This window comes from Lepidochelys kempii, chromosome 6 (genome assembly GCF_965140265.1).
Source record: "Lepidochelys kempii isolate rLepKem1 chromosome 6, rLepKem1.hap2, whole genome shotgun sequence".
Lineage (NCBI taxonomy): Eukaryota > Metazoa > Chordata > Testudines > Cheloniidae > Lepidochelys > Lepidochelys kempii.
In genome coordinates this window covers 68,913,985-68,941,427 of record NC_133261.1, presented here as the reverse complement: position 1 = coordinate 68,941,427, position 27,443 = coordinate 68,913,985, and the positions used below count along the sequence as shown (strand labels likewise).

At 42.1% G+C, this 27,443-nt stretch overlaps 2 protein-coding genes across 5 annotated transcripts in view; both read right to left on the bottom strand.

The window, feature by feature from the left end:
• PSEN1 (presenilin 1) overlaps nucleotides 1–9,452 on the bottom strand; it is a 53,977-nt gene extending 44,525 nt beyond the window's left edge. The window contains exon 1 of one of the 3 annotated variants that reach the window (XM_073348535.1): nucleotides 9,257–9,452. Coding sequence is in view for 1 of the 3 variants with exons in the window: in XM_073348534.1 (XP_073204635.1) it covers nucleotides 1,856–1,876 (21 nt within the window). In the remaining 2 variants the exon portion in view is untranslated. Of the gene's footprint in view, nucleotides 1–1,855; nucleotides 6,322–9,205 lie in introns of those variants that run through there. The other 2 variants (XM_073348536.1, XM_073348534.1) reach the window with 2 other exon arrangements.
• A 14,700-nt stretch (nucleotides 9,453–24,152) lies between these two features.
• The window catches only part of RBM25 (RNA binding motif protein 25), a 40,419-nt gene continuing 37,128 nt past the window's right edge, over nucleotides 24,153–27,443 (bottom strand). For both annotated transcript variants that reach the window (XM_073348530.1, XM_073348531.1), the window contains one exon: nucleotides 24,153–25,965. In XM_073348530.1, coding sequence (XP_073204631.1) covers nucleotides 25,873–25,965 — 93 coding nt within the window. In that variant the 3' untranslated portion in view covers nucleotides 24,153–25,872. The remainder of the gene's footprint in view (nucleotides 25,966–27,443) is intronic.

Below are 27,443 nucleotides of genomic sequence, written 5' to 3'. Positions count from 1 at the left end.
ATGGGGGCTGTTTTGATGCAAGTGTATAGGGCCATTAAGCGCCTGCTACAGAGGACTGTGACTCTGGGCAATCTGCAGGACATAATGGATGGTTTTGCAGCAATGGGCTTCCTGAACTGCAGTGGGGCGACAGATGGCACACACATCCCTATATTAGCACCAGACCACCTTGCCACAGAGTATATCAATAGAAAGGACTACTTTTCTATGGTTATGCAAGTGCTGGCGGATCACCAGGGATGCTTTACCAGCATCAGTGCGGCTGGTCAGGGAAGATGCATGACGTGAGCATATTTAAGAACACAGGGATGTTCAGAAAGAGGCAAGCAGGGACTTTCTTTCCCGACTGGCAGATTACCATCGGGGATGTTGAAATGCCAATTGTGATCCTGGCAGACTCAGCCTACCCCTTTCCCCCATGGCTCATGAAGCCGTACACTGGTCACCTCGACAGCACCAAGGAACACTTCAACTACAGGCTCAACAGGCGCGGAATAACAGTTGAATGTACCTTTAGCCCAGAGGTGGGCAAACAATGGCCCGTGGGACCATTCTGCCCGGCCCCTGAGCTCCTGACCCAGGAGGCTAGCCCCCGGCCCCTCCCCCACTGTGTCCCCCTCTTCCCCCCCCCCACAGCGTCCCCCTCCCCCCCCCCCCCCCCACAGCCACGCTGCCGAGCGGGCAGCACTCTCAGCAGCACTCTGGGCAGCGTATCTGGCTCCGGTTGGGCGGCGGCCAGATATGCTGCTCTGAGTGGCATGGTAAGGGGGCTGGGGCCAGGGCATTGGATAAGGGGCAAGGGATCCCAGGGGTGCAGTCACGGGACAGGAGGCGGTTGGATGGGGCGGAGGTTCAGGGGGAGCGGGGTGGTCAGGGGATGGGGAACAGGGGGCAGTTGGATAGGGCAGAGGTTCTGGGGGGAGCAGTCAGGGGACGGGGAGCGGGGGGAGTTGGGTCCAGGGGAGGGAGGGCGGTTGGGGCGAGGGTCTCGGGAGGGGGTAGTCAGGGGACAAGGAGCAGGGGGGGTTGAATGGGTTGGGAGTTTTGAGGGGGGCAGGCAGGGGGTGGAATGTGGGAGGGGCAGATAGGGGGCAGGGGCCAGGCTGTTTGGGGAGGCACAGCCTTCGCTACCCAGCCCTCCATACCATTTTATACCCCCATGTGGCCCTTGGGCCAAAAAGTTTGCCCACTCCTGCTTTAACCATTTGATGGTTCACTGGCATTGTCTACTTATGAGATTGGACCTCAGTGGAAAAAAAAATCCCAATGGCAATAGCGGCCTAATGCGGCCTGCATAACATCTTCGAAGCCAAGGTGGGAAGTTTCTGCTGGGGTAGAGGGCGGAGATGGAGCAGCTGTCTGCCGAATCTGAACAGCCAGATACAAGGGCTATAAGAAGAGCTCAATGAAGAGCTATATGGCTCAGTGAGGCTTTGAAAGACTGTTTTAATAGTGAGGCAGAGAGGTGTGTGCAGCTGTAGCATGCTCTGCCTGGCCTTGCTCTTTTGCTTACTGAAGTAATCGCTGAATGGCATGGGAAAGCGTCCTAGTGCAGGGGAAGAAATAAGGCAGCCCTCCCCAAAAGTCTTCGGCAAAGGATTTCAGACTACCCCCACTAAAGTTTAATCAAGATTTCTATTCAGGATTCACAGGACCTCCTGGTGCATGTAAACAAACTGCTCCACACAGCCCTATGCACCTAACTCTAGAGGGAAATGAAATGCAGATAGTAACTCTACCTCTCTTGATTGTTTCACTACCTCTTCTAACACAAGTAAAAAGAGTAAATCAACAGATTTGTCCTGCTACTTTGGGGGTTCCATCCCTGTAATTTCAAAGCAAACCACGTACTTACCAGAGGTTCCTTCCTCTGCATCAGTGCTCGACTGTCGGGACTGGCTGGACTGCGGTGAAGTAAAACACATGTCCTGGCTCTCACAGCTGGATACCCCAGTTGCCTGTCCCCCCAGCTGCCTCTCCCCCATACTCTTCCTCCACTTCTTTGTCCACTTCCTCCTCCTTGCTGTTCATGGCAGGGGCCTGTGACTCGGGCTCCTCCTAAGCATCCACAGGGCTGTTGGAGGTGGTGGTGGGGTCTCTGCTTATGGCACGAAGCTCTTTGTAAAAGTGGCAGGTCTGTAGCTCTGCACCAGACCGATTGCTGGCCTCCCCTGCCTTTTGGTTCAAGTCTTTGGCTTTCACGTAGTACCGAGGCTGGTCCCTCTTGTAGCCCTTCCCCTACATGCCCCCAAGCAGTCTACTCATAGATGTAGAGGTTTCTACAGCTGGATCGGAGCTGTGCCTGCACAGCCTCTTCTCCCCACAGACCCAACCTAACTATGTAGTGCAGACCAGGCCTAACGCTTTGTTCAAGCTACTAAATAAAAATACTTGGTTTTAAGAAGGCTCTTGGTCAATATTACTGATCACAGGTTCCTGAAGGGAAGAAATGCACTTGGACCTGCTGGGCAATAAGAGGTTGGTATAGCGTACTAAGTCCCAGTTTAACCATTGCAAGATTCCACCCCAAGACAGATAAGGGCAAAAGACCAAACATGAGGTGGGGTGCACTCAGAAAGACCTGAACATCAACAATGATACAAAGCCGTGATGGCAACAGTGATACCAAATATCAAAGACAAAGAAAAGAGTGGCAAGGAATCCATAATAAAAGGGCACCGTCTCATCTGGGTCAAACTCATAAAAACAATCTTTAATAAAATCTAAATCCACTACAAATGCTTCAAAAATTTTTAGCAACAAATGAAAATAAAATTGCTTTAAAAACCAATCAACATAACCTGAAATGAATCACTTGACTAGGTAAAGTGGTATAGGGTTTGAGTTTTGAGTAACACTGGTCTAACTTCTATAGAAAGAGGCGGCTGTATAGTGTGGATGGCCTCCACCCCAGTAAAAGAGGAAACCATCTCTTGGGAATAGGTTAGCTAGAAATGTCAGGAGGACATTAAATTGACAACAAAAGGGGAGGGTAAAAAGAGGGAAGATGTGATCGTTCACTGAGGATAAAATCAAGATGTCAAGAACAGCATTAATTAAGGAAACAAAGGATAAGGAGAAAAGAAATTATTTAATTGCCTCAACACCAATACTAGGAACCTGGATAATAAACAAAAGGAATGGCAATTGCTCATTTATACGCAGAAATTTGATCTATTTGGTATTACTGAAACCCACTGGGATGATTTGCACTACTGGAATGTTAAAATCAATGGTTACAACCTATTTAGGAAAGACTGAGTGGACAAAAGAGGAGCAGGAGTGCCACTTTATGTCAAAAATGGCATTATCTGTTTCTGAGTCACTGATAACTCAGAAGAAAATTACCTTGAATGCTTATGGATCAATGTCCTAACACAACGAAGATGGGGTATTAGCTGGTGTCTGTTATAGAGCATCAAACCACACTAGGGAACAGGATGAACACTTCTATCTATAATGTGTAAAGAATAAAAGAGATGCACGATCATGGGGGACTTCAATTCCATGACTTGCTGGAGATCTCATGCTGCCAGTACTAAAACATCCTATTACAGATAACGTCCAACTAGTCTTGACGGGACAAAGGGAAACTGATCACAGAACTAAAAATTAATGGTAGCTTAGGTACAAATCTTCATGACTTGATCACATTTATAATGGGCAAACAGAATAAAGTCCAAACCAGTGGAACATATACTTGGTGCTTTAAAAGGGTCAGTTTTACAAAGCTGAAAGCAATTATGAGTGAAATCAGCTGGGAAAACTAATTTAATCAGAAAAATATGAATGATAATTGGGAATTGTTTAACAACACTTTAGTTGATGCCCAAAAAGCCGCAACTGAGGAAGGATATATAGGTTAAAAAACCCACCTGGTTTAAAGGGGAAGTGAAGGCAGCTATAAACTATATATAACAAATGGAAAAAAGGGGACATTGACAGTAATGAATATAAATCAGAGGCAAGGAATTGTCAAAAATTTATAAGGGAAGCAAAGAGACACAAGGAGAAATTATGTCCAGAAGAGTTAGGACAATAAGAAGGAGTTTTCTAAATATATTAGGAAGAAAAAGAATCCTAACAATGTTACGGTTCATTACTCGCTGGAAACGGTAGAATAATGCAGAAAAGGCAGAAATATTTATTGAACATGCCTGTTCTGCATTTGGGGAAAAAACAAACAAAAACCAGATGATGTAGTCTCATCATATGATAACACGCTTTACATTCCACCAGTATTACTGGAGATTAACCAGTAGCTACTAAAGTCTGACATTTTTTTAAATCAGCAGGCTCAGATAGCCTGTATTTAAGTTTTAAAAGAGCAGGCTGAGAAGCTCACTAGACCATTAATGTTGATTTTCAATAAACCTTGGAACATTGGGGAAGTTCCAGAAGACTGGAAGTAAGCTAATATTGTGCCAAATATTTAAAAATAGTAAATAGGATGACCTGGGTAAGTATAGGCCTGTCAGTCTGACATTGATCACTGTCAAGATAATGGAGTGGCTGATATGGGACTTGATTGATAAAGAAATAAAACGGGGTAATATAACTAACCCTAATGAAGATGGGCTTATGGAAAATTGACCCTGTCAAACTAACTTGATATTTTTTGATGAGATTATAAATTTGATTGATAAAAGTAATGGTATTGATATAACAGACTTATTTCTGTAAGGCATTTGATTTGGTACTGCACAACATTTTGTTTAAAAAAAAATGATAACATTAACATGGCACACATTAAATGGATTAAAAACTGCCTGATAGCTCTCAAAATGTAATTATAAACAGGAAATCATCATTGACCAGGTGTGTTTCTAGTGGTGTCCCACAGCGACCTGCTCTTGGCCCTATGCTATTTAACATTTTTATTAATGACCTGGAAAAAATCACTGATACAATTTGCAGAAGATACAAAAATTGGGGGAGTGGTAAATAAGAAGAGGACAAGTCACTGATACAGAGTGATCTGAATTGCTAGGTAAACTGGGCACAAACAAACAAGATGTGGCTAAGTGTAAATTTATACATCTAGGAAGAAAGAACATAGGCCATACTTACAGGATGGGGGATTCCTTCCCGGGAAGCAGACACTCTAAAAAAGATTTAGGGATTATTGTGGATAATGAGCTGGACATGAGCTGCCAGTGCGACACTGTAGCCAAAACAGCTAATACAATCCTCAGATGTATAAATAGGGGAGTCTTGGGTAGGAAATTATGTTACCTCTATATTTGACACAAGTGTTGGATATTAGGAAAAACTTTTTCACTAGGAAGGTAGTGAAGCACTGGAATGCGTTACCTCGGGAGGTGGTGGAATCTCCTTCCTTTGAGGTTTTTAAGGTCAGGCTTGACAAAGCCCTGGCTGGGATGATTTAGTTGGGAACTGGTCCTGCTTTGAGCAGGGGGTTGGACTAGATGACCTCCTGAGGTCCCTTCCAACCCTGATATTCTATGATTCTGTGTGACTGCCTGCTGCCGAAATACTGTGTCCAGTTCTGGTGCCCACAATTCAAGAAGGATGTTGATGTATTGGAGACAGTTCAGAGAAGAGCCATGATAAGAATTGAAGGATTAGAAAACATGACATACAGGATAAACTCAAGGAGTTCAGTCTAACAGAGAGAAGGCTAAGGAGCGACCTGATCACAGCCCATAAGTACCTACGTGGGAAATTAGTATTGAATAATGGGTTCTTCAATCTAGTAGAGAAGGGTATAACATGATCCAATGGTTGGAAGTTGAAGCTATCCAAATTCAGACTCGAAATAAGTAGGGCCCTACCACGCCACAGCTCATTTCAGTCAATTTCATGGTCATAAGATTTTAAAAATAGTCAATTTCACAGTTTCAGATGTTTACATGTGAAATTTCAAGGTATTATAACTGTAGGGGTCGTGACCCATAAGGGTGTCCTAAAGCTATTGTAGGGGGGAGGTCACAGCGTATGCAGGGTCATCACTTTTCGGGGAGCAGGGCTGGCCTTATTGGTGGGCAACCACCAGCCCCATGGTCAGGGGGTGCCGTGGTCTGTACCCTCCCCAGGTAGCCAAAGAACTCTTTAGGTCTTGAACATTGGGCCTGGAGTGGGTGAGGGGCAGGGCTTGGGACGTTTCAGCCAGGGCCTCATACCGCACATCGGGCTCCAGGGGACGAGGAAGTCCCATCGCTGCCCAGCCTGGCCATGATTAGCAGCTAGATAGGAGTCCTTGGCTGGGGCACCCCCATTTCTGCCCCTCTCCTACACTAGCCAGATTTCACGGTCCACAATGCATTTTTCATGGTTGTTAACTTGGTAGGGCCCTAGAAATAAGACTCTTTAAAAAAAAAAAAAAAAAAAAAAAAAAAAAAAAGAGCAACTAACCATTGGAACAATTTACCAAGGGTTGTGGTGGATTCTCCATCACTCTCAATTTTTAAATCAAAATGGGGTGTTTTTCTAAAAGATATGCTTTAAGAATTATTCTGGGGAAGTTCTATGGCCCCTCTGTTATACAAGATGCCAGACTAGATAACAACAACAACGGTCCCTTCTGCCCTTGGAATCTATGACCCTAAAATGTCTGAAGCCAAAATATTACAGTACTGAGAAGAACCTAGAAGTGAACGAGTATAAGCAAAACTGACTATTTTCCCCATCAAAATGAAAAAGGAAACAGAGCAGTGAGTTACAGTCATGGTAAATTTAATTTTAAAAACTTTACATTTAATCATCTAAGTTATTAGTAATGTGTAAACAAATGTGTTTCTTTCTAACACTATTAAGTCAAGTGTCTCTTTAAATTAGGAACAGAAAGGAAAGTGTACTTTACCCAACCAGAAGGCAATTGTTTTAATTACCAAACACTCCAGAGTCTATTACAAACTTCATAACAGGACATCATCTGTTTTAGCAGTATTGTATGTTCCTTCTAAATTTGACAAAGCAATTTTGCTATAGACATTTCAACCTGCAAACTTATCTTGTAAAAATATTTCTCAGTCTAAAAACCACAGAAAGGTAAACCTTGCATTATTTAACAAATTACTTGAACTGGGACTTTGTTTTAATTGCTAGCATAACCTCAGTGTTGATCTAGAAGTTAGAGATATTACTTTACCATCAGCAGCGGCCTGACAAGGGATTCTGAACAATGCTATCACCAGTGACATTTCCTGGCAGTTTCAGCCCTGGTGGTAAGATCAGTGGGTAGCCAGATGTGGTCAATACTCTCCCTTCTCCCACTATTCACAATGAAGGAACTTGCAGGACTGAATTGGCTATTGTCACTTAGAGGACAGTGAACATCTGATTATATGATCTGGTAACTTCAATAATCCCACGGTTTGGCCTACCATGGCACTTGCTGTGGCAGAATTCATTGGATTCTTAACCCTACACTGTGAAATAGCATCAAACAAGTCACCCAGTTTCACTCCTCCCTATAAATCAGTCTGCTCAATGCTTTAGTTTCTTGTATGTCCAATTCACTGTGATCCTCTTAACCCCACTTTAAAGTAATTGCCACAACATGCATCTAACAAATAAGTCATCCCTCGGAACAGTAATGCAATGTGGAATTCAGTTAGTTACATTGTTAGGGCTTCTTATTTCCTGAAGTTGCAGATATATAGCTAACAATGCTATGGAAGCAACGGTAGGACTCGGAACTACACATCACTGCTTGGTGACCTGTTGATTTAGAAGAGGCATAGACAGACTGCAAAGGAAGTCCTTTCAAAGGGGGTTTGTAACCATAAAGTAGTATCTGAGAGGTACAATGCTTAGCAGAGGCCTCGTTATCAGAAATGCTCAAAATCCCAACAATAAGACACTCTTCCTTGAGAGCCCAGTAGATCTGCCTCTGCAGCACTCCTCAGAATCAGAGGCAAGCACTAAACTCAGTTCCTCCAGGCACTGAGATCTGGATCTCTTTACTTTGAGTGCAAAAGAAATCAGTGTTGACCAATAAGATGACAGTCCCACAGTTAACAAAACAGCTGTAGGATAAAGCTAAATTACAGGAAATACATAACCTAGATATGTCAATAATTAGTGTAATATAAATCCCTATATTAAAAGGACCCAGGAATCCCTGCTACACTCTTCTTCAGGATAAATTCTGTTTCCATCAATGGCTATGGCCAATTGGTCAGCCACTTCACAAGCATTTGCTAGAAAGGAACCTCCTCTCTCCATTTGATCATTTTAATGTTGTCAGAATAGACTGTCACTGTGGTACTGGACAGTTTCACACTCCAAAAACGTCTTCAGTTCTTACCACACATTCTAAATTTTGTTTCAAGAGCAAGCACAACTCAAACCTTCCATCAACCACACTACTAAACTGGCTTCTACATAGTAAAGCCCAGAAAACTACAGAATAAGAACTAAATACTTAGGTCTTGCATTAATGAATTAAAAGCTTCCCTCCAGTCTCAAGTCAGATGCTTAAAAGGTGGGAGCACCTTGGCTAGTCTCTAAGGGGCCACAAGTACTCCTTTTCTTTTTGTGAATACAGACTAACACGGCTGTTATTTTTGCAGACATGATGCAACTTCAAGTAGCTGCTGCCCTGAAGAATTTTTATTGAAGTCTAAAGAAGATAAAAATAGATACATATGATTCTGCACCTAAAGTCAAACCCCTCCTGTACAAGCGATCCTTGCCAGAGCTTTTGTTTGTTTGACGTGTAAGAATATTTGGTGCAGGTTAAAGATGTCAGAGTTACGGCCTGGCTACAGGGGGGTGAGCGGCAGCAGCAGCGCCTCCAACCTGCCCAGCAGCGCCCCTCACCCCCTCAGATTGTAAAGCTCTTTGGGGGCAGGCACCATCTTTTTGTTCCGGCCTGGGCAGCGCCTGGCACAAGGGGGCCCCTGGGTCAGGGCTGGGCTCTGGCGCTCCGGTAACACAAACAATCAACTCGGGTGTGGAGGAAGGAAGCACTGGGAGGAGGAGCCCGTGTCCGTCCCTTCAACCCCCGCCGCTCTGGCCGTGGGCCTCCTACCGGCCCTGCTGCCCCGGAACACAAGCAGGGACCGTCCGGGCGCCAGCCCCTCCCTAGGCCCTGCGGGGTCAGCGGCTCCCGGAGCCCAGCAGCGCTCAGCGAGCGGGGCCCAGGCCCGTACAAGGCGCACCCAGCCCGGGCTCCGGGGTCGGCGCAGCGCCGGGAGTCACAGGGGCCGGGGCCGGAGCCGCCCCCGCCGGGACTCACCCGAGACTCCAGGCCCCTCGGAGCACGCGGCCCCCTTCCCCCGCCACTCACCGCTGCTGGTTTCTTGTTTCCCTTCCGAGCGTCCGGCCCCAGCTGCTTCCGCCCCGGGCCCCGCCCCCACCCGATGACCTCACTTCCGCTTCCCGTGCAGCTGTTCCGGTGACCCCCGCGCCAGTAGCGGGGCGGGGTCCGGCGGCCAGAGGGCGGGAATTGAGCGCGGCCTTTGCATTGACGCCAGCCCGCCAGAGCCCGCAGCCAGCGCAGGGGAGCGGCCGGAAGGACGCTGCGCACTTGTCGTGCTGGGTATGCGGTCCGGGAAAGGGGCTGGGGGCAGCCCCCGCAACTGTGGAGTCACCGTCCTGCCCTCGCGTCCCGTCCTGCAGCCCGCACAACCTCGGCGCCCCGGGCTGAGCTGCTCGGGGCGGGCGCAGGGAATGACTTAGGAGTTGCTGTGGCGGATGGTGATCCCGCAGCCTGGAACTGCACCTCCGCGACCAGGAAAAAACTGAGCCATAGCACCCGAGGAGAGGTGTAGCCCTGGCGTTGGAATAGAGCCTACATCACGGCAGAGCCTTTATAAACTAGGGGGACCTTTTCCTCAAACAAGCACCTCCACGTGTAAATATTACAAAAAATGACAGGAAGGACTTGGCTTTCACGAGGTAGATCGCAAAAAGAAAAGGAGGACTTGGGGCACCTTAGAGACTAACAAATTTATTTGAGCATAAGCTTTTGTGAGCTCACTTCAGCGGATGCATGAAAGCTTATGCTCAAATAAAGTGGTTAGTCTCTAAGGTGCCCCAAGTACTCCTTTTCTTTTTGTGAATACAGACTAACACGGCTGCTACTCTGAAACCAGGTAGATCGTGATACTAAAAACCTAGGGTCGAAAAGAGTCTGTTCTTGAATAAGAAGGGCTTCTTATTCACCTCAATTTTAGAGAAAGTGATCACCTATTAACAAGGTGGAAGACTTTAGGCTCTTACATAGTATACAGTAAAAGTACTATGGTGGAGGCTCTTAGGAGATCTTGTCCTTAAGTCACTTGATGGTAACTTCTTTGCAATCCAGAAAACAAGGCTAGAAGTGTTCTAAAAATAACTAAGTTCATAGCAGGATGAAAAGGTAAAATAATTGGAAAGTGAGAAACCTCCCACAGCATGCACAGAAATTTCTCACCCTGAAATTCTTCAGGCTCATTGACATCAAGCAGCATGAAGTAGCATAGTCAAAGGAAAGCAGCCAAGTAAATTAAGAAAAAAAACAAACATGCACAAAATCTTAGCACAAATCCAACTTTGGCAGAAAACCAGAAAGGCTGCTGCAGATTCAGCTAATAGACCATATCCCATCTTCACATGTGTCATTTCTGGTCTACTTACCCTAAATATGGGATCACTAAAAGTCATCCCACCCAACCCTTCATAGGAAAAAGGCCCAAGTCACTCAAATGTTAGCATTCTGCCCTAGTTCCACTACACTGTCAAGGGAGCTGTCAAGACAAAAGAGATAAAGCAAGACCAGCTTTCCTCAGAGGAAGACAAGCTCAGGTAGGGGTTAAAAAAAATACCATTGACAAAAATTGGAAAGCATTGATCATCAGTTAGACTAGAACAATCTCCCACAGAACTGGGAAGCCTGTTTAAGATGTTCAGAATTGAAGTAAACAAAACACTCAATATAAGCAACAATCCTGCAATTACCAAGAGATGGACTAGGTCTTAAAATTATAGGAAGAAGCTGAGTGGACAAAATGTGTGAAACAGGCTATTGCCCAAGTTAGCTATTTTATCTGAAACTTTGCCTGAGTGTTACTCTGCCAGGCGAGTCTAGCTCTCAAATCAACTTTTCTTGGTGTTGCAGTTTTAGTGAACTAATATGAAAATTTTCACCTCCAGTAAGTTGCTATTGGGCCTTGAGCGTTGAGGTTGTGCATTGTGGGCCTGACGGGCTTCTCTGTTTGACCAGGGTAGTTGCATCTGTTCACAGTGTTCGAGTTAGGAGCTGCTAGAGGGTTTTCTTTGGATTGATATAGGCTACTGCCTCACAATCATCTTTGCTTTTTCTACCAAGGTAGGTTGGTTCAGTGGGGTACTCTGAATACAAAAAAGGTGTTTGGTAGTTGGTATGCCACAAGTTACAGTCTTCATGCTGCCTTTAAATAACCCATAAAAAACAGATGGCCGTCTACATAGCTGTGTTCTTCATCTTCCTGTTGTAAATTAGTAGTAATGAGCTTGTCCTGTTTGATCAGTCACCAGGTGGAGGGAGGACTAGGGGAGGGGAATGTTTGAAGAACAGGGAGCCATTGCCCTATGACTCATCATCTGACTGACACTTAAAAATATTCCCCAAATTGAGGGGTATATCTCCTCACTTCAAGATTTTAATTTTTTTTAAATCAGTATAAAAAAAATCTAAGCTTCATGTAAAGTCAGTAAGCCTGCTTTAGTAAGAATACAGTAATTGGGACTTTGTGGGGATGGAGGCAAATTCAGGTTTGAAAAGGACTAACTTACCTTATTATATTTGAAGGATGATCCTGAATTCCATTTTCAAAAAGCCGAAAACCCTATTTGAGATGGCTATACACCCTATAAAATAAATGGGATTTCTTTAAAATCTAGTATAGACACGTTAGACAATCTTGAATTTTACACTGGGAAGGATTCTGTATTTCTCTGTTTAACTGTCTAGTGCTGGGGGATACAAATGGTTATCTAAATGAGAGAATTCAAATCAGACCACCACAAATTCCTTCAAACAAAACACTGTATTTTCAAACTGAAGTTAAGTGAACAACACTGAGTAGCCACTATAAATCAGCCAAAATTAAATCAGACTTATACTTTGGTACATGTGTCAGCTTTCTATGGGGTCGTGTGGACATGCTGAGTGTTTTACAGTACAATAGTCAGTCATAAATTGTGAGACAAATTGAGTCAAACTGGTGCCTGTAAAAATAAGGCTAGTCAGTAAGGTTATCAACTAGGGCTGTCAAGTGATTTAAAAAATTAATTGCACGATTAATCATGCTGTTAAACAATAGAATACCATTCATTTAAATATTTTGGATGTTTTCTACATTTTCAAATATATTGATTTCAATTACAACACCGACTACGAAGCATACAGTGCTTACTTTATTTTTTATTACAAAAATTTGCGCTGTAAAAAAAAATGTTTCAGTTCACCTCATACAAGTACTGTAGTGCAATCTCTTTTTCATGAAAGTTGAACTTAAAAATGTACAAAAAATAACTGCATTCAAAAATAAAACAAAATGTAAAACTTTAGAGCCTACAAGTCCACTCAGTCTTACTTCTTGTTCAGCCAATCGCACAGACAAAGACGTTTGTTTACATTTGCTGGAGATAATGCTGCCTGCTTCTTGTTTACAATGTCACCTAAAAGTGAGAACAGGCATTCGCATGGCACAGTTGTACCCTGTGTTGCAAGATATTTACGTGCCAGATGCGCTAAAGATTCATATGTCCCTTCATGCTTCAACCACCATTTCAGAGGACGTGTCCCTGCTGATGACAGGTTCTGCTCGATAACGATCCAAAGCAGTACAGACCAACATGTTCATCATCTGAGTCAGATGCCACCAGCAGAAGGCTGATTTTCTTTTTTGGTGGCATCAGAGTGTTGCTCTTTTAAGACTTCTGAAAGCAAGCTCCATACCTCGTCCCTCTCAGATTTTGGAAAGCGCTTCAGATTCTTAAACCTTGGGTCGACTGCTGTAGCTATCTTTAGAAATCTCACATTGGTACCTTCTTTGCATTTTGTCAAATCTGCAGTGAAAGTGTTCTTAAAACGAACAACATGTGCTGGGTCATCTGAGACTGCTATAACAAAATATATGGCAGAATTCGGGTAAAACAGCAGGAGGCATACAATTCTCCCCCAAGGAGTTCAGTCACAAATTTAATTAACGCATTATTTTTTTTAAACGAGCATCATCAGCATGGAAACACGTCCTCTGGAATTGTGGCCAAAGCGTGAAGGGGCATATGAATGTTTAGCATATCTGGCACGTAAATACCTTGCAATGCCAACTACAAAAGTGCCATACAAAAACCTGTTTCACTTTTGGGTTACATTGTAAATAAGAAGCAGGCAGCATTATCTCCTGTAAATGTAAGCAAACTTGTTTATCTTAGCAATTGGCTGAACAAGACATAGTACCAAGTGGGCTGGTAGGCGCTAAAGTTTTACATTGTTTTGTTTGAGTGCAGTTATTTTACAAAAAAAATTAGTAAGTTGCAGTTTCACGCTAGAGATTGCACTATAGTACTTGTATGAGGTGAACTGAAAAATATTATTTCTTTTATTATTTTTACAGTGCAAATATTTGTAATCAAAATAATATAAATTGAGCACTCTGCACTTTGTATTGTGTTGTAATTTAAATCAATATATTTGAAAATGTAGAAAGCATCCAAAAATATTAAATTTCAGTTGATATTCTGTTGTTTAACAGTGTGATTAAAACTGCAATCAATCAAGATTAATTTTTTAATCAAGATTAATTCTGAGTTAATCGTGTGAGTTAACTGCAATTCAAGAGGCCTATTATCAACTTGAAAACCAACACAGAGAAGACACCTTGTTGGACATTTCTGCTGCTCATATTACTGACACTTAGATTCCAAGGTGGTAGCCCCCTTAGCATTTCTTTACATTGACAGCTTTACAAGTCTGCCTGCTAAGTCATGACTTGCCCCATTTGACAGATCCTACCCCTTTATACACAAAGGTGAAATCCTGGCCCCCTTGAAGTCAATGGCAAAACTACCACTGACTTCAGTAAAGCCAGGATTTCACTTCAAGTGTCAATTACGTGGTCCAAAATTATGTCACCTAAAGTAAGTTGATAGCTGCATGAAAATATCAAGTATTAATCTGTCTTTATGACACCTGTATACAAAGTTAAGTATTTTCCTTATCTGTAAAATGGAGAAGAGGGCCAAATTCATCCATGGTATTACTCTTGAAATTAATGGAGTTACAGCAGGGATGAATCTGACTCAGAGGTTAAGCAAGAGGCTTAAGGTTACTAAGGGAGCTGTGTCAGCAAAGGCTTTACAACAACTCAAGAGTTCCTGGCTGTAAGACCCTGAGCTCAGTCTATCAGACCATTCAAGATTACAAACAGAAAGGTATCCACCCTTATTTAAGCTATGAGAAATCCTTCTGGCCCTTACCTGTATCACGGTGAAACAGTGAACTACTTAAGGCATTTCTGAGGCAGAGTTCTAGTCCTCCCAGAGAAACTAGAGAGCAAACGCTACTAAATATGCTTAAGTGGCATATAGTGTCAGTTTCTCCCTTTTTAAAGAAAAGGTGGGGCACCATAAACATGAACCATTTCTAATCTCGCAATATTAAAAGCTTTCCCAAATCTTCATAGTTTAGTATCTCAACACTTGTGTCATAAATATAAAGGGAAGGGTAAACACCTTTAAATCCCTTCTGGCCAGAGGAAAAACCCTTTCACCTGTAAAGGGTTAAGAAGCTAAGATAACCTCGCTGGCACCTGACCAAAATGACCAATGAGGAGACAAGTTACTTTCAGAGCTGGGGGTTGGGGGCAAAGGGTTCTCTGTCTGTGTGATGCTTTTGCCGGGATCAGAGCAGGAATGCAGGTCAGAACTCCTGTAAAGAGTTAGTAAGCCATCTAGTTAGATATGCGTTAGATTCTGTTTTGTTTAAATGGCTGATAAAATAAGTTGTGCTGAATGGAATGTATATTCCTGTTTTTGTGTCTTTTTGTAACTTAAGGTTTTGCCTAGAAGGATTCTCTATGTTCTGAATCTGACTACTCTGTGAGGTATTTCCCTTCCTGATTTTACAGAGGTTTTTCTTTTACTTTTTCTTTAATTAAATTCTCTTTTAAGAACCTGATTGCTTTTTCATTGTTCTTAAGATCCAAGGGTTTGGGTCTGTGTTCACTTATGCAGATTGGTGAGGATTTTTATCAAGCCTTCCCCAGGAAAGGGGGTGTAGTGCTTGGGGGGGATTTTTTTTTGGGGGGGGTGTGTTTCCAAGTGGGCACTTCCCCTGTTATTTTTGTTAGGCACTTTGGTGGTGGCAGCATAAAGGTTCAAGGACAAAACATAAAAGTTTGAACCTTGGGGAAGTTTTAACCTAAGCTGGTAAGAATAAGCTTAGGGGGTCTTTCATGCAGGTCCCAATATCTGTACCCTAGAGTTCAGAGTGGGGAAGGAACCTTGACAACTTGCAGTTCACTGGAAAACATGAAAGCAAGCTAAAATGGTTCAGAAAAAGACTTAATACTCAATAGCTGTTTCATTCTGAGAAATTAAAAGTGTGAAGTTCCTTAGTGAAATGTAGTAACTCTGCTTACAGACACCTGAAAATTGGAAGCAGTAATTTACTAAAATACAAAATATTACCCCGCGTAAATGTTTGCCATCTCAAATTTTTTTTAAATGAGGTTTTTATATCTCGTAATTTCATATGTTTAACTCCCATTAATGGGAATGTGCATATATCAGAAGAATAGGATCCCATCAGTGAGAACTTCTGTCCTCATTACGGCAACAAAAAAATGAGCTAGTATTGAACAGAATCACTGGTATTTCTAATTTGTTGTGTTTGGAGATGGTGGAAGAGGGATTAAGGAGGAAAAAAAGCCATAAATTAGCAACACAAAAGGAGACACTGTGACGGTATCAACTACCCCAAACCACAGACTTGACAAAGAATCTTCAACCCTGGATTCCAGATTGACCTAGGGGGTTCAGCTACAGCTGTAAGGTCAGTAGAGAAGACATACTTGCGTAGCAGTGTTACACCTTCACTTATCCACATCAGACGTGTATCAGCTCCAGAAAGTCTTCAGGAGTGTAGACTCTACAATGTTGAAACAGTTACTAATGAACAGTGGGCTGAAGATGCCCAGCTGTAAGTATAATACAGCATCTGAAAGGAATGGCTCAGCCGTATAAAGTGGAATCTTTGAATACTTCAGGAATGATAGTGTAGTTCCTGTAATCTCTTCAAAGAAACCATTTATCTGCCCAATGCCATCAGACTGCTGCAATAAAAATCCAACAAAACAGGACCTTCCTTGACATTTTATGTGCATTTTATGTGCTAAGCATCTTATTTGTGGTTCCCCTTTCATTTCATTATACATACTAATGAAAAATGAAGGTTACTTGGAACCCAAGTTGAGAAGACTCTACACTGCCTGGTGGCACCTAACAGTAAACCCTACTCCAAGAAGTGCCCCTTAGAACACATGTGCACTGCCTTCTCCTTACATCAGCATTTCCAAACATTCCCAGGGAAAGGCTAATCTGAGCCTTATTTTTCTTAACATAGGAAACAAAAAAAATCTAGATGAACTCCTAACACTCTGATTTCAATTTTAATAATATGCAAGACCCATTCTAGCACCTGATGTAAGTAATGCAGATTCCCCTTTACTGGCATGAGGTTTTGGGGGGAAACTGTAAATTTATTTTCTGATTGATGTGAAACTCATAATATGTTTGGTAAAAGCCTGGGATCAGGTCTCAGAACCACCTCATCTTTATGAAAATTTGTAAATGGCAAGTCAGCCATCAACCAGAAGGGTGAATGAATCGCACACCCTCATGTCATAGCAATAGGAGACCACTTTAATAGACAAATAAGGAACATTCCACCAGAAGCTCAAAAGGTAGCCTCATAAGCATAGACAAAAGTCAGATTAAGGAACTGTATCCCTTGGAGGATACATGTTAGAAAGTTTACAAATGGGTTATCTAAACAATGGTAGAAAGAGAGATCTACCATCAGCCAAAATATGATAAGCTGAAATAGCTGCCAGGTAAACTTTTGACAAATAAGATGACCTTTCAGATTTTCAGTACATTAAATGTTTCAAAGTACAGGGTATGGAAGCAGAAACTGGAGAATCAGATTTTACCTGCATCTAAGCAACAAATCTAGACATTTTAAATGGTAACACTTTCTAGTAGATAGTTTTCTAGAATTAAGCAGTATATTCCGTACTAATGTGGATCATAACTATTCAAGACTAGTCAAAGTCTGATAGCCCAAACAGTCAGATGAAGAGAGACTAAGGATCGAGATGAACTATACTGCCCTGTTTCTGTGACAAGATATCCTGAGACAGAGGAAGACACATATAAAGACTGTCTGACACCTCAGCAAGTCTGTATACCACTGGGGAAATCAATATCGTTTTTGCCCTGTCCTGATTAATCTTCACCACTTTCTGAATTAATGGGGGGGGGGGAACATACAAAAGACCCCTTCCCCAATATAGAAAGAAGGCATCCGAGATGGACTCACTGTCCCTCCCCACTCTTGAACATAAGCGAGGACACTTTTTAGTGATCCTTGTAGCAAACAGACCTACATCAAGCCAGACCCAACAGGAGAATGTCTTGTGCTACTTGATCCTTCAAGGACCACCTGTGAATCTGAAAACTGTCTCTGCTGAGACAATCTGCTAAGCACATTGCTCTCCTCTGCTAAATGCAGGATAGATATTCTGAAGAATGCACCCATCCCATAATCTGACAATTTTGGCATATAACTGGAAAGAATGAGGACCCCCTTTTTTGTCCATGTAAAACAGAGCGGTTGAATTGTCTGTCACTAACTGAACAACTTTTCCTTTTATACAAAGAAGGACAGATATGAGGGGCAAATGAATGGCTCTTAATTTCAAATACATCTATTGCAAGGTCTGTTCTTGAGAAATGCAGTAATCTCAGATTGTAAATTGACATTAATGGGCTCCCCATCCACTGTTTAATGCATCTGATGTTATAATGACCAGCGGCAAAGTGGGACTGAACAGATTGCCTCTGGGAACATTTGATCTCTCCATTTACCACCGTGGTGAATTTAGAACATCCTGAACCATGGGGACAGGACATTTTAAAGACTTTCCAGGTAAATTGTGTTGATTTGAGACATCCAATGCTGCATCAGTCTCATTCTGAGATGAGCAAATGGAGTTAGTTAAGTGGTAGCTGCCTTCAAACCCAAGAGATCCAGGAAGAGCATAACTTCCCAGGATTGGCAGGCTCAAATTAGCAAAACCACTTGCTCTACTTCTAGAAATACATCCTCTGGAAGAAAAGCTTTCCCTGCTATTGAGAACCTATTTATAGAACCTATAAAAAGAATTCTCTGAGTTGGACAGAGATTTTATTTTTTGACATTTAGAAGCAGACCCAGAGCTGAAAAGAGGGACACAGTTAACATGATGTGAAGTGACAGATCCTTGCTTGCAGCAGCTTTTGGCAACCTATAATATGGGTAAACAAAAATACCCTGTTTTCTCATGTGCGCTGTTACCACAGAAAGGCACTTTGAAAACACACTTGGTGCTATGGTCCCAGTGGACAGGCACCTTGTACTGGAAATTGCATCCCACCACCATGAAACACAGGTAATTTCAATGACCATGTCAGGTAGAGATATGAAAGTAAGCATCCTTTAAAATAGAGAATGGCAAACCAATCCATAGGTGCAAACAAGAGAATTACAGAGGCCAGGGTTAACATATGAAATTGGAACTTCTAGATGCATCTGTCCATTTTTAATTTTAAGAAAATAGTACAGACATACACACCCATTTTTCTTCTGCACCAGTAAGTATCTTGAATAGAACCTCTGACCCCACAGATATTGGGAACCACCTTGACTGCTCCTATCTGGAGCAGTTTGTGTAGTTCTGTAAGTAGAATAGCCTCATGGCAGGGTTCTCTGAAAAGAGGAGGGTAGGGGGAACTGAAAGAGGATAGTCTTTCAAACTGAATGACATAGCCTCTCAATTTCTAGTGCCCGTAAGTTGGATGTAATCAGTCTCCATTTGTTGATGAATTGGGCTAGCATTAAATTAAAAAGGACAGATGGCTCACTGATTGGTCCACAATTCTCACATCAAATCTGAGGCCTGGTGTTCAAAGAAGACAAAGAAAAGGGAGCAGATGTTTCATCTTAGGTCTGGATCTGAAAGACCTCTTTTTATGCTGGGTTTGAAATGAAGCTGGGGGTTGCTGTTGCTGACATCTCATATATGAGGAAAAATAAGCAGACAATTGAGGGTAATATTGCTCCAATATCAAAAAGGTGTAGACTGTCCTTTCTGAGCCAGGGTTAAAGACCCAGAGAGTTAGCAGTGGATCTAATTTCCTTTAATTTCTCCAACAAGTTGTCAGTCTTATTGCTGAAAATATCTGCCTTTCAAAGGGGATGGTCTTTCACCTTAACTGTAGTGTTTGCAGCCAGAGAAGACGAAGGGAGTTAAGCATGCCTCCTCAAGTTAACTGTGGATGCAAGTGCTATGGTGAAAGAGTCTGAAACATCGAAAGATGCTCTGAGGGCATGCTTTCCCATGTTCTGTCCTACCAAAATAGAATTAAGCCAGCATTTTATCATCTGGCAAATCTTGGACAAAGAAAGCCAAGCTTTCCCACAAGTGGAATTGGTAATGGGTCACCACAATTAAACTCCCAAAAGCAGAGTGAGTTCCGCCAGACCTAAACCTATTACTGGCAGTACACAACCAGGAAATTTGGCACAGGACGCATATGAAAGTAAGAAAATCCTTCAGGGGGATCTGATACTGTTAGCCTATTTCCAAGAAAGCAGACAGACAGGAAGCAAGAGATAACCAGCCTTAGGCTGCAAAAGACTATCCAAGAATAGGAAACATCACCTTATTCATGGACGTAGCACCAAGAATGTCAAAAACTCAATGAGTGGTTTTCCTCCACAGCCACAATGGAACTTTTGAGCATCCTCCAAAAGGGAGAAAGCAGAAGCTACACTCACATGCTCATCAGGTGACAAATCACATTCAATATAGATATCCATTTGTTCCTGCTCAAAAAAAGGGAGTAGTCTCCTTATCCTCTTCTTCGGAAAGCATATCAGGTACAACTGTCGAAGCTGCCAATGGGTCCAGAGGAACTAGATCTGAGGACTGTTAACTGGATCCATATCAGATGAAACACCAACATCTCTCCATCCATAAATGATCCAAAAATTCATGAAGACCACAATTGCCAATCTCCAGTAGCGGAGATTCAGAAACACACAGGAGGAGCAAAAGGATCATGGGGCATGCCCCAGGATGAATCAGGTTTCTTAATTCTTCCTTTGTCCTCCTCTTAAGTAGGACCCAACCTCAGATCCATTATGAACCACACCAGAGACAGCAATGGATCCATATGGTGGAGAGAGATAAAAGGTAAGAAAGATCTCCCTAGAGATCCCATACGAGTCTTAGAAAGTGGTGGCATAGATGGATCTGGAGAAAGGAGAAAAGCAGAGGAAATTTAGTCTCTTTTCAGAAGTAGCAGCAGATTGTTTCTTCTTCATCACCAACTTCATGTCAGATCTAAGGAACACTCAAACAAAAGAAGGTGCACATCAGTCACCACTGTTAATATCCTCTTTGGATCTGAGGATAGTCCTGGAACAGGAGTGGAGGATGGAACTGGTGCCATAAGCCTGGAGAGTATCAGACCAGAGAAATACACAGGTCCACAACTTTGGACTTTGAAGTGGAACCCAGAACCGATCTGGGTTTCAAAATCAGAAGCACAGAGGCTATGTCAGAATTGGGTGGCTCCAATAAGGTGGACATTTAGGATCTTGCACTGCTAACGCTAGCCACATTCACCCTCACCTTTTTCAGAGCCAATACAGTTGGAACTGAGATGGCTCTAGGTTCCTTAGCAGGCAGTCAGCTCTTTTCTACCAACGGTGCCTTTGAAGCCTTGAAAGCTTTAGTCAAAGGATCAGGACCGACAAAGATCCCAACAACCTGGAACCCTTACACAAGTTAGCCTTGCTATATGGAAGTAACCAGAGCTGAAACAGGGCTCTTGGTCTTTGGATCCCATGAACCTTCAGAACAAGACAGTGTAAGCAGCAAGAGCTTCTTAAAGCAGCAGTTTTAGTCTGTTCCGCCAGTTCTTGCATGCTCTGGGTGTGAAAAATCTGGTAAGCAGTACACCCGAAAAGAGAGTAGGAAGGCAGCTGGGAATGAGGCACATCTCATGAAGCCCAGCTACTGCTTCTGCTGTTCCACCATCACTGGACCCAACCATATGTACTATCTAAAGGGCCTTACCAATTTCACAGTCATCGGATTTTAAAAATAATAAATTTCATGATTTCAGCTATTTAAATCTGAATTTTCAGTGTTGTAATTGTAGGGGTCCTAACCCAAAAAGTAGTTTTTGGGGGGGAGGAAGAGGAGGAGGATTGAAAGGTTATTGTAGAGGGGGTTGGGGTACTGCTATCCTTACTTCTGCGTTGCTGCTGTTGGTGGCACTGCCTTCAGAGCTGGCCAGCTGGAGTGTGGCGGCTGCTGGCCAGGAGCGCAGCTCTAAAGGCAGAACTGCTGCCAGCAGCAGCACAGAACTAAGGATGACATGGTATGGTATGTTGCCACCCTTACTTCTGTGCCGCTGCTGGTGGGGCACTGTCTTCAGAGCTGGGCACCCAGCCAACAGCCACTGCTTTCCGGCTGCCCAGCTTAGTAAGGGTGGTAACACCGTGACCCCCCCAACCCCTAAAATAACCTTGCAACCCCCCTGCAACTTCCTTTTGGGTCAGGGCCCCCAATTTGAAAAACGCTGGTCTCCCCCATGAAATCTGTACAGTATAGAGTAAAAGCACACAAAAGACCAGATTTCACGGGGAAGACCAGGTTTCATAGTCCCTGACACGTTTTTCATGGCCGTGAATTTGGTAGTGTCCTAACTATCTATACCTAAAACTACCTTAATATTAAAAGCTATACTAAGAACTTCTGTCTGGTGCAGCAGTTGGAAGGAACTGAGGTGGTAGTGGGTGCAGTGCCCCCTTATATAGCCTCCCTCTCGGAAATGCTAAGGGAAGGCGTAGGAGGGGGCACATGTGTGCTCTAATAGGCACTACATTTGAAGAAGGTTCTACTGTTAGGCACCACCTGGTGGTGCAACACTCATCAGTGGGAATATGAACCTGATATTTCAAGGGAAATTGTGCTATATTTGTATATTGGTATTAATGCTGCTGGGTTATTCTCAGGATATTCAGAGCATCTGTATGGTTTTTTTGTTTGTTTTGTTTTTAAACCAAAGTTAAATTGTAGTGCCCTGCACAATGGGGCCCTGATCCATGACTAGCGCCCCTTATTGCTTCCAAAACAGATACATATTTTTCCTTTAATTTGTACCACAGTGAAATGTATCCCATAATAAGAACAAAAGTACTTTATGTGCTGTTATAGCACACCACACCAAATTTCCACCAAAGTTTATGGGACAGTTAACCAAAAGATCTCATGACCAATATATAGTTAATCCACTTCCTCACTGTACTGACATGTCAATAGTATGTATTCAACAAGCCCAAGTTTCCACATGTTCAGAGAATAAAATAATTTAGAATGGTCAGAGAATGTCAAATATGCATCAAAATAGTTTATGCGCTGTAGTCATGTTGGTCCCAAGATATTAGAGAGAGAAGGTGGGCAAGGTGAAGAAGAGCTCTGAGTAAGCTTGAAAGCTTGTCTCTCTCACCAACAGAAGTCAGTCCAATAAAAGATATTACCTCACCCACCTTGTCTCTCAAAATAGTTTACACAATCAACTGTAGCAACTCTTTTCTAACTGTATTTTGAAATAACCCTGTTCTTGTATGTTGAAAGAAAAAAACACTTAAGGAAGAGACATTCTATATTAAGAATTCTGCAGCGCTATTAGGGATTACTTTATTCTGAAATCCATTCCAGCAAATAGCATTTCTTCCTTTTCTGTATACTAGTGACGTCAATTCCATGTAATGCTTTGAGATTTAAAAAGCCTAGAAACATCAGAAATATAAGTTTTCAAACACTAACTGATTGTTTTAATAAATATGTTTACAGGAATCCAAGGGGAAAAGACTTAAGTTCATAAGCACAACACAACCATAACCAGAGAACATCCTAGAGGGTATTGATCTTTGTATATTCACAAAAACTAGAATCATCCTCTAAGTGGGTGGAAAACAGCTCAGTAAAACTAGTCTCAATGGTAAACCACATTAATAACTTAAGTAACATGTGCAACAAGAAACAGGCAACACTAGCATAAAAACTTTACAGTCAGTGTTGCATTCTGAAAGGGGGGGGGGGGGGGAATCAGTTATGAACCTGCAGATATCCAATCTTGTGCACTCACTACCAAACATAAATGAGTGATATAAATTCTCAACTTCCTTAAAACCAATTTCCAAATAAATCACTAATCCAATAATTTACACACTTAAGTACTATTTACCCAACCAATCCATATTTGCTTAACATTCCAATTTAAATTTTACCAAAGTCTTGTCCACCCAGATCTTCATTCAACTCAGTTTCTCTAGGAAGCAAGTGCACAAGCATTCATCAAATTCATTATCATTTAATAGGCAGGTATGTAGAGCAATCCTACTGGCTGAGTGTGTTCTGCTAAGCAGAGATCTAGCTTCAGTTTCATAATCTGTTGGGGTGTTGAGCAAAATACCAAGTGCGGAGAGCAGTTTGTGTCTCAGTGACATTTGCTTGGCATTAAAGATCAGTTCAACTTGCTCTGCTACAATACCATTAGGGACAGAGATGGGAAGACTGTATTAGAGGGAACAAATAAGGCCTTGAATTTTTAAGTTCAACCAGCTCTCCTTCCCCCCCTTCTCTCTTCACTCCCACCCTGGAGTTCATAGCATCAAATTTCATCAGCATCTGGAAGAGCCCACGAAGAAGGTGGTGGAGGAGGGGAAAAGGGTGCCATTGGGGTAGTATCAAGCAGCAGTCACACACGTTGAGCAAAAACTAGTCTGGAGGAGGTTGGAGTGTGCGTGGGTGTGTGCAAAAAACCAAAACCCAAACTAAACCACAACATAAAATAATATTAGATCTCAACCCAAATAAAGAAAAGCACACTTTAAACATACAAACTCAAAGGGATGAAAAAGGGCAAGTTAGGAGTTGGACCACATCTGCACTCTTCCGTTAAGCCTATATAGAGGAGTTAAAAAGCCTCTGTGGACATTTGTTCTGGTTCCTGACCCGGAACAGATATGTTCAATAAAATGGCATGCTGTATGACACTCCAAAAGAATTTGAGCCCCCAAATCAAATATATACATTTTTAATATTTGAAATATTTACATGGCGGAACCTTTACACGATCCCATTTGTTAAGAACAGTGTTTTCAAATGTCCTCTTAAGATGCAAGAATCTAATAACTCAAGGTCACAGTTATGCTTTCTAAACAGGTCAACCTGTATCCTTCAGTTAAATACAGTTACACAGATACTTGAACAGCTGTACTTAATTTGTTTGCTATTAAGAATTGTGTTTAAAAATTAAAAATGTTTGAGATTTTGTTTTGCTCCCTGGAAAACGTTCATCCTGCAATCAAGACGGCTCATTGCACATCATCAGTGCCTTTTTACCTGGGTATGAGATAAAAAATGCAGTGTACAGTACATCTCATCATTTATACCGCATCAGCTTGTTTATAAAAATCCCATACAGACAAGGCAGGAAAATATCACCCTCTTTCAATGACTATACAGACTGCTTACAGTACAAAAAAAGAAGGAAAACAAAACCAGGGCTGGTTTGATAGTAGACATAAAAACAGACTTCTACATTGTTTGAAAAAGTATGATTTAGTTTTATAAACGGCTATGGTTAATTATATCCTTCAACCTTTTCTTTCCCAAAATGTCCTAAACTGGCATATTAATTTCTCTGCTAAATTCTAAAAAAAGGTGTTTTAAAAGTAATTTCTTAAAAATCAGATTTTTGGAGGTAGGAAGGGCTAGCAGAGAAGGGCTAAAATGAAATAATCGTGCACAAAACATCTGAGGTAAAAAAGCATTAAATAGTGCTCACTGAAGTCCTGTCGTCAACATAACAGAATAAGAAGCATCCTGCAATCTACTCCCTTTATGGGAAGGTTGAGCATCTGCAGGAGGGATTCTGGCCAGTTTCACAAGGAATTCTAAATTGGCAAACCACCACCATTTTTCCTGCAGGTTCACATACAATGAAAAGCTTAAGGCCACTCCTCTCCCTAAGTCAGATGGGGGGGACAAATCAACAGTCGCAGGCACGCTCACACGCATACTGTGAAAGCCAAGAAAGTCGCTCCATCCACTTATTCTATTTTTACAATTCTAATTTCAATCCTATTATGATCGTTCTTTAAATTAAAGGGGGGGGGAGAGAGAGAGAGAGGATGATACACTTTCAGTAAAATCAATTATCTTGGTCTGTATGATATAGTTCCACATTAAGTGCAAATGTTTTGCAAAACAAGGGAGTCTTTTTAATATTTACAAGGAACAGATTTGCCGAACAAGATCACCAGAGACTTGTACAGTAGCTGCATCTTATAAAACATACCAATAATTGTACCTGGTGAATTATAAAGAGAACCAATGCAGGATTCATATAACCATAACCGAGAGGGGGCAGAGTGGCCTCAACAGAGCAGAGGACAATTTTTTTTCACATTTTCTACATAAAAAAATACAGGTCTCACAAGTGTCTCCGAGGACAGAGAAAATTCAAAGTTCTTGAATGATGGAAAAGGAAAACAAAAACAAATGGAACCCTAAAAGCAAGGAGAGTGCTTTACTTCACTAGACCGATTTTCTTGGCTTCTGTTTCGTATATCAATAGCCTCCACATTTTGACTATAAACACTTCCGCTTCTTCATCTAGTACCTACAGGTGGGGGAAAAATATATATTAGGTTATGGTGGGTTTCTAGGTAGTGACACTACAGTTAAACTTAGCAGAAAGACTTATTACTTTGGTAGTGTTCATAGGAAAGAAACGTCTGGGGAGCAAAATAAATTGAGTTATAAAGTTATTTTCCATCATTAAGCAGCAATATTAAGTTGTTCCTGGAAAAAGTTGTATGTATTATTGTCAAATGGTGGGTGATATGATCCTAGTACGCAAAACTAAAAAGCTTTTGAATTTTTCAGTAATGCATTATATAAAGTTTAACAAGTATGGCTAGGGTCCTCTGATTTGCACAAGCAGATTGCAATCACTTCACATATTTTAGTTTGAAAGTGAAGTGAACCCAAGGTATCTTATTTCATTAAGTTGACTTCATGTCGTATGTACTTATTTTTATTATAACTCCAAGTAATCAGTGCTACATTTAGTCATCTAGGGAAGGCTATATTTTATTCACAAATTAGGGATAGGGCCAACTGAAACTCTGGATGTGAACCCTAAAGTTTGGGAGGATGGGAGTGGAAGTGTCAAAAGTTCTGATCCATATCTAAACTTTGTGGCTGACTCCTATATCTTTAGGATGGGCCAAACCAAAATATATGTTTTTCTGAGCCTCCCTCTGAAATTTGGAAATGTTGTAATCTGGATCCAAATTTTGTGACTAAGGGTTCTCTCTGCAAGCTATACAAGCAGTGGCACAGATAGTTCGTATTGGAACCTCTCTTTCACACTGTGTGTTCTATCACTATTAAATATCCATGCATCATGGTCCCCAACCACTCCTTCCACCATCAACAGTTGTTTTACAGAATAGCAACTGAGCAATTTTAAGTTTCAGAAACATGACTGCATGACAACGATCCAACAGGCTGAACTGCAAAGCAGTGTTGTGTTATCCTCTTATCCCATTCTCCAGCACAAGTGACCATGCAGCTATCCTCCCTAACACAGAGATCTGCAATCTGGAGGTCACTGCCAGCTCTTCCTTTTTCCTACACAATATGCCCAAAACTCAAGCTTTCTTCTCTGTGTAAAGCATTAGTCCCAATTTGAGTACTACAGCCACCTGCGGTCTGGTCTTCCCCACATCCCACCTGCCCCCTTTTAATGTGAACAAAACACAGCCAGTAAGGTCAGAATCTGACCTCCCTATTGCTTCTTTGGATTCTTCCAGTGGATCTGTTTCACCACATCAAACCTCAAGTTTCTCAAAATCATCCCCTATGTAACTCTGCCCCTTCCTACTTACTCTCCCATGCATTTGTTGCCCCATTGCATCACCTTGATGCTGTTTGTCTGCTCCTCCAACTGCCTCATAATTTATTCCATGCTGCTCCCTATCCTTCCATAGGATGCCCTTCCTGAGGTGACTCACATGGCCACCACCCTCTCCTTTAAATCCCTTCTGAAGATTCACTTCTTCTGCAACACCTACAAGAAACTAGCTAAGTCAT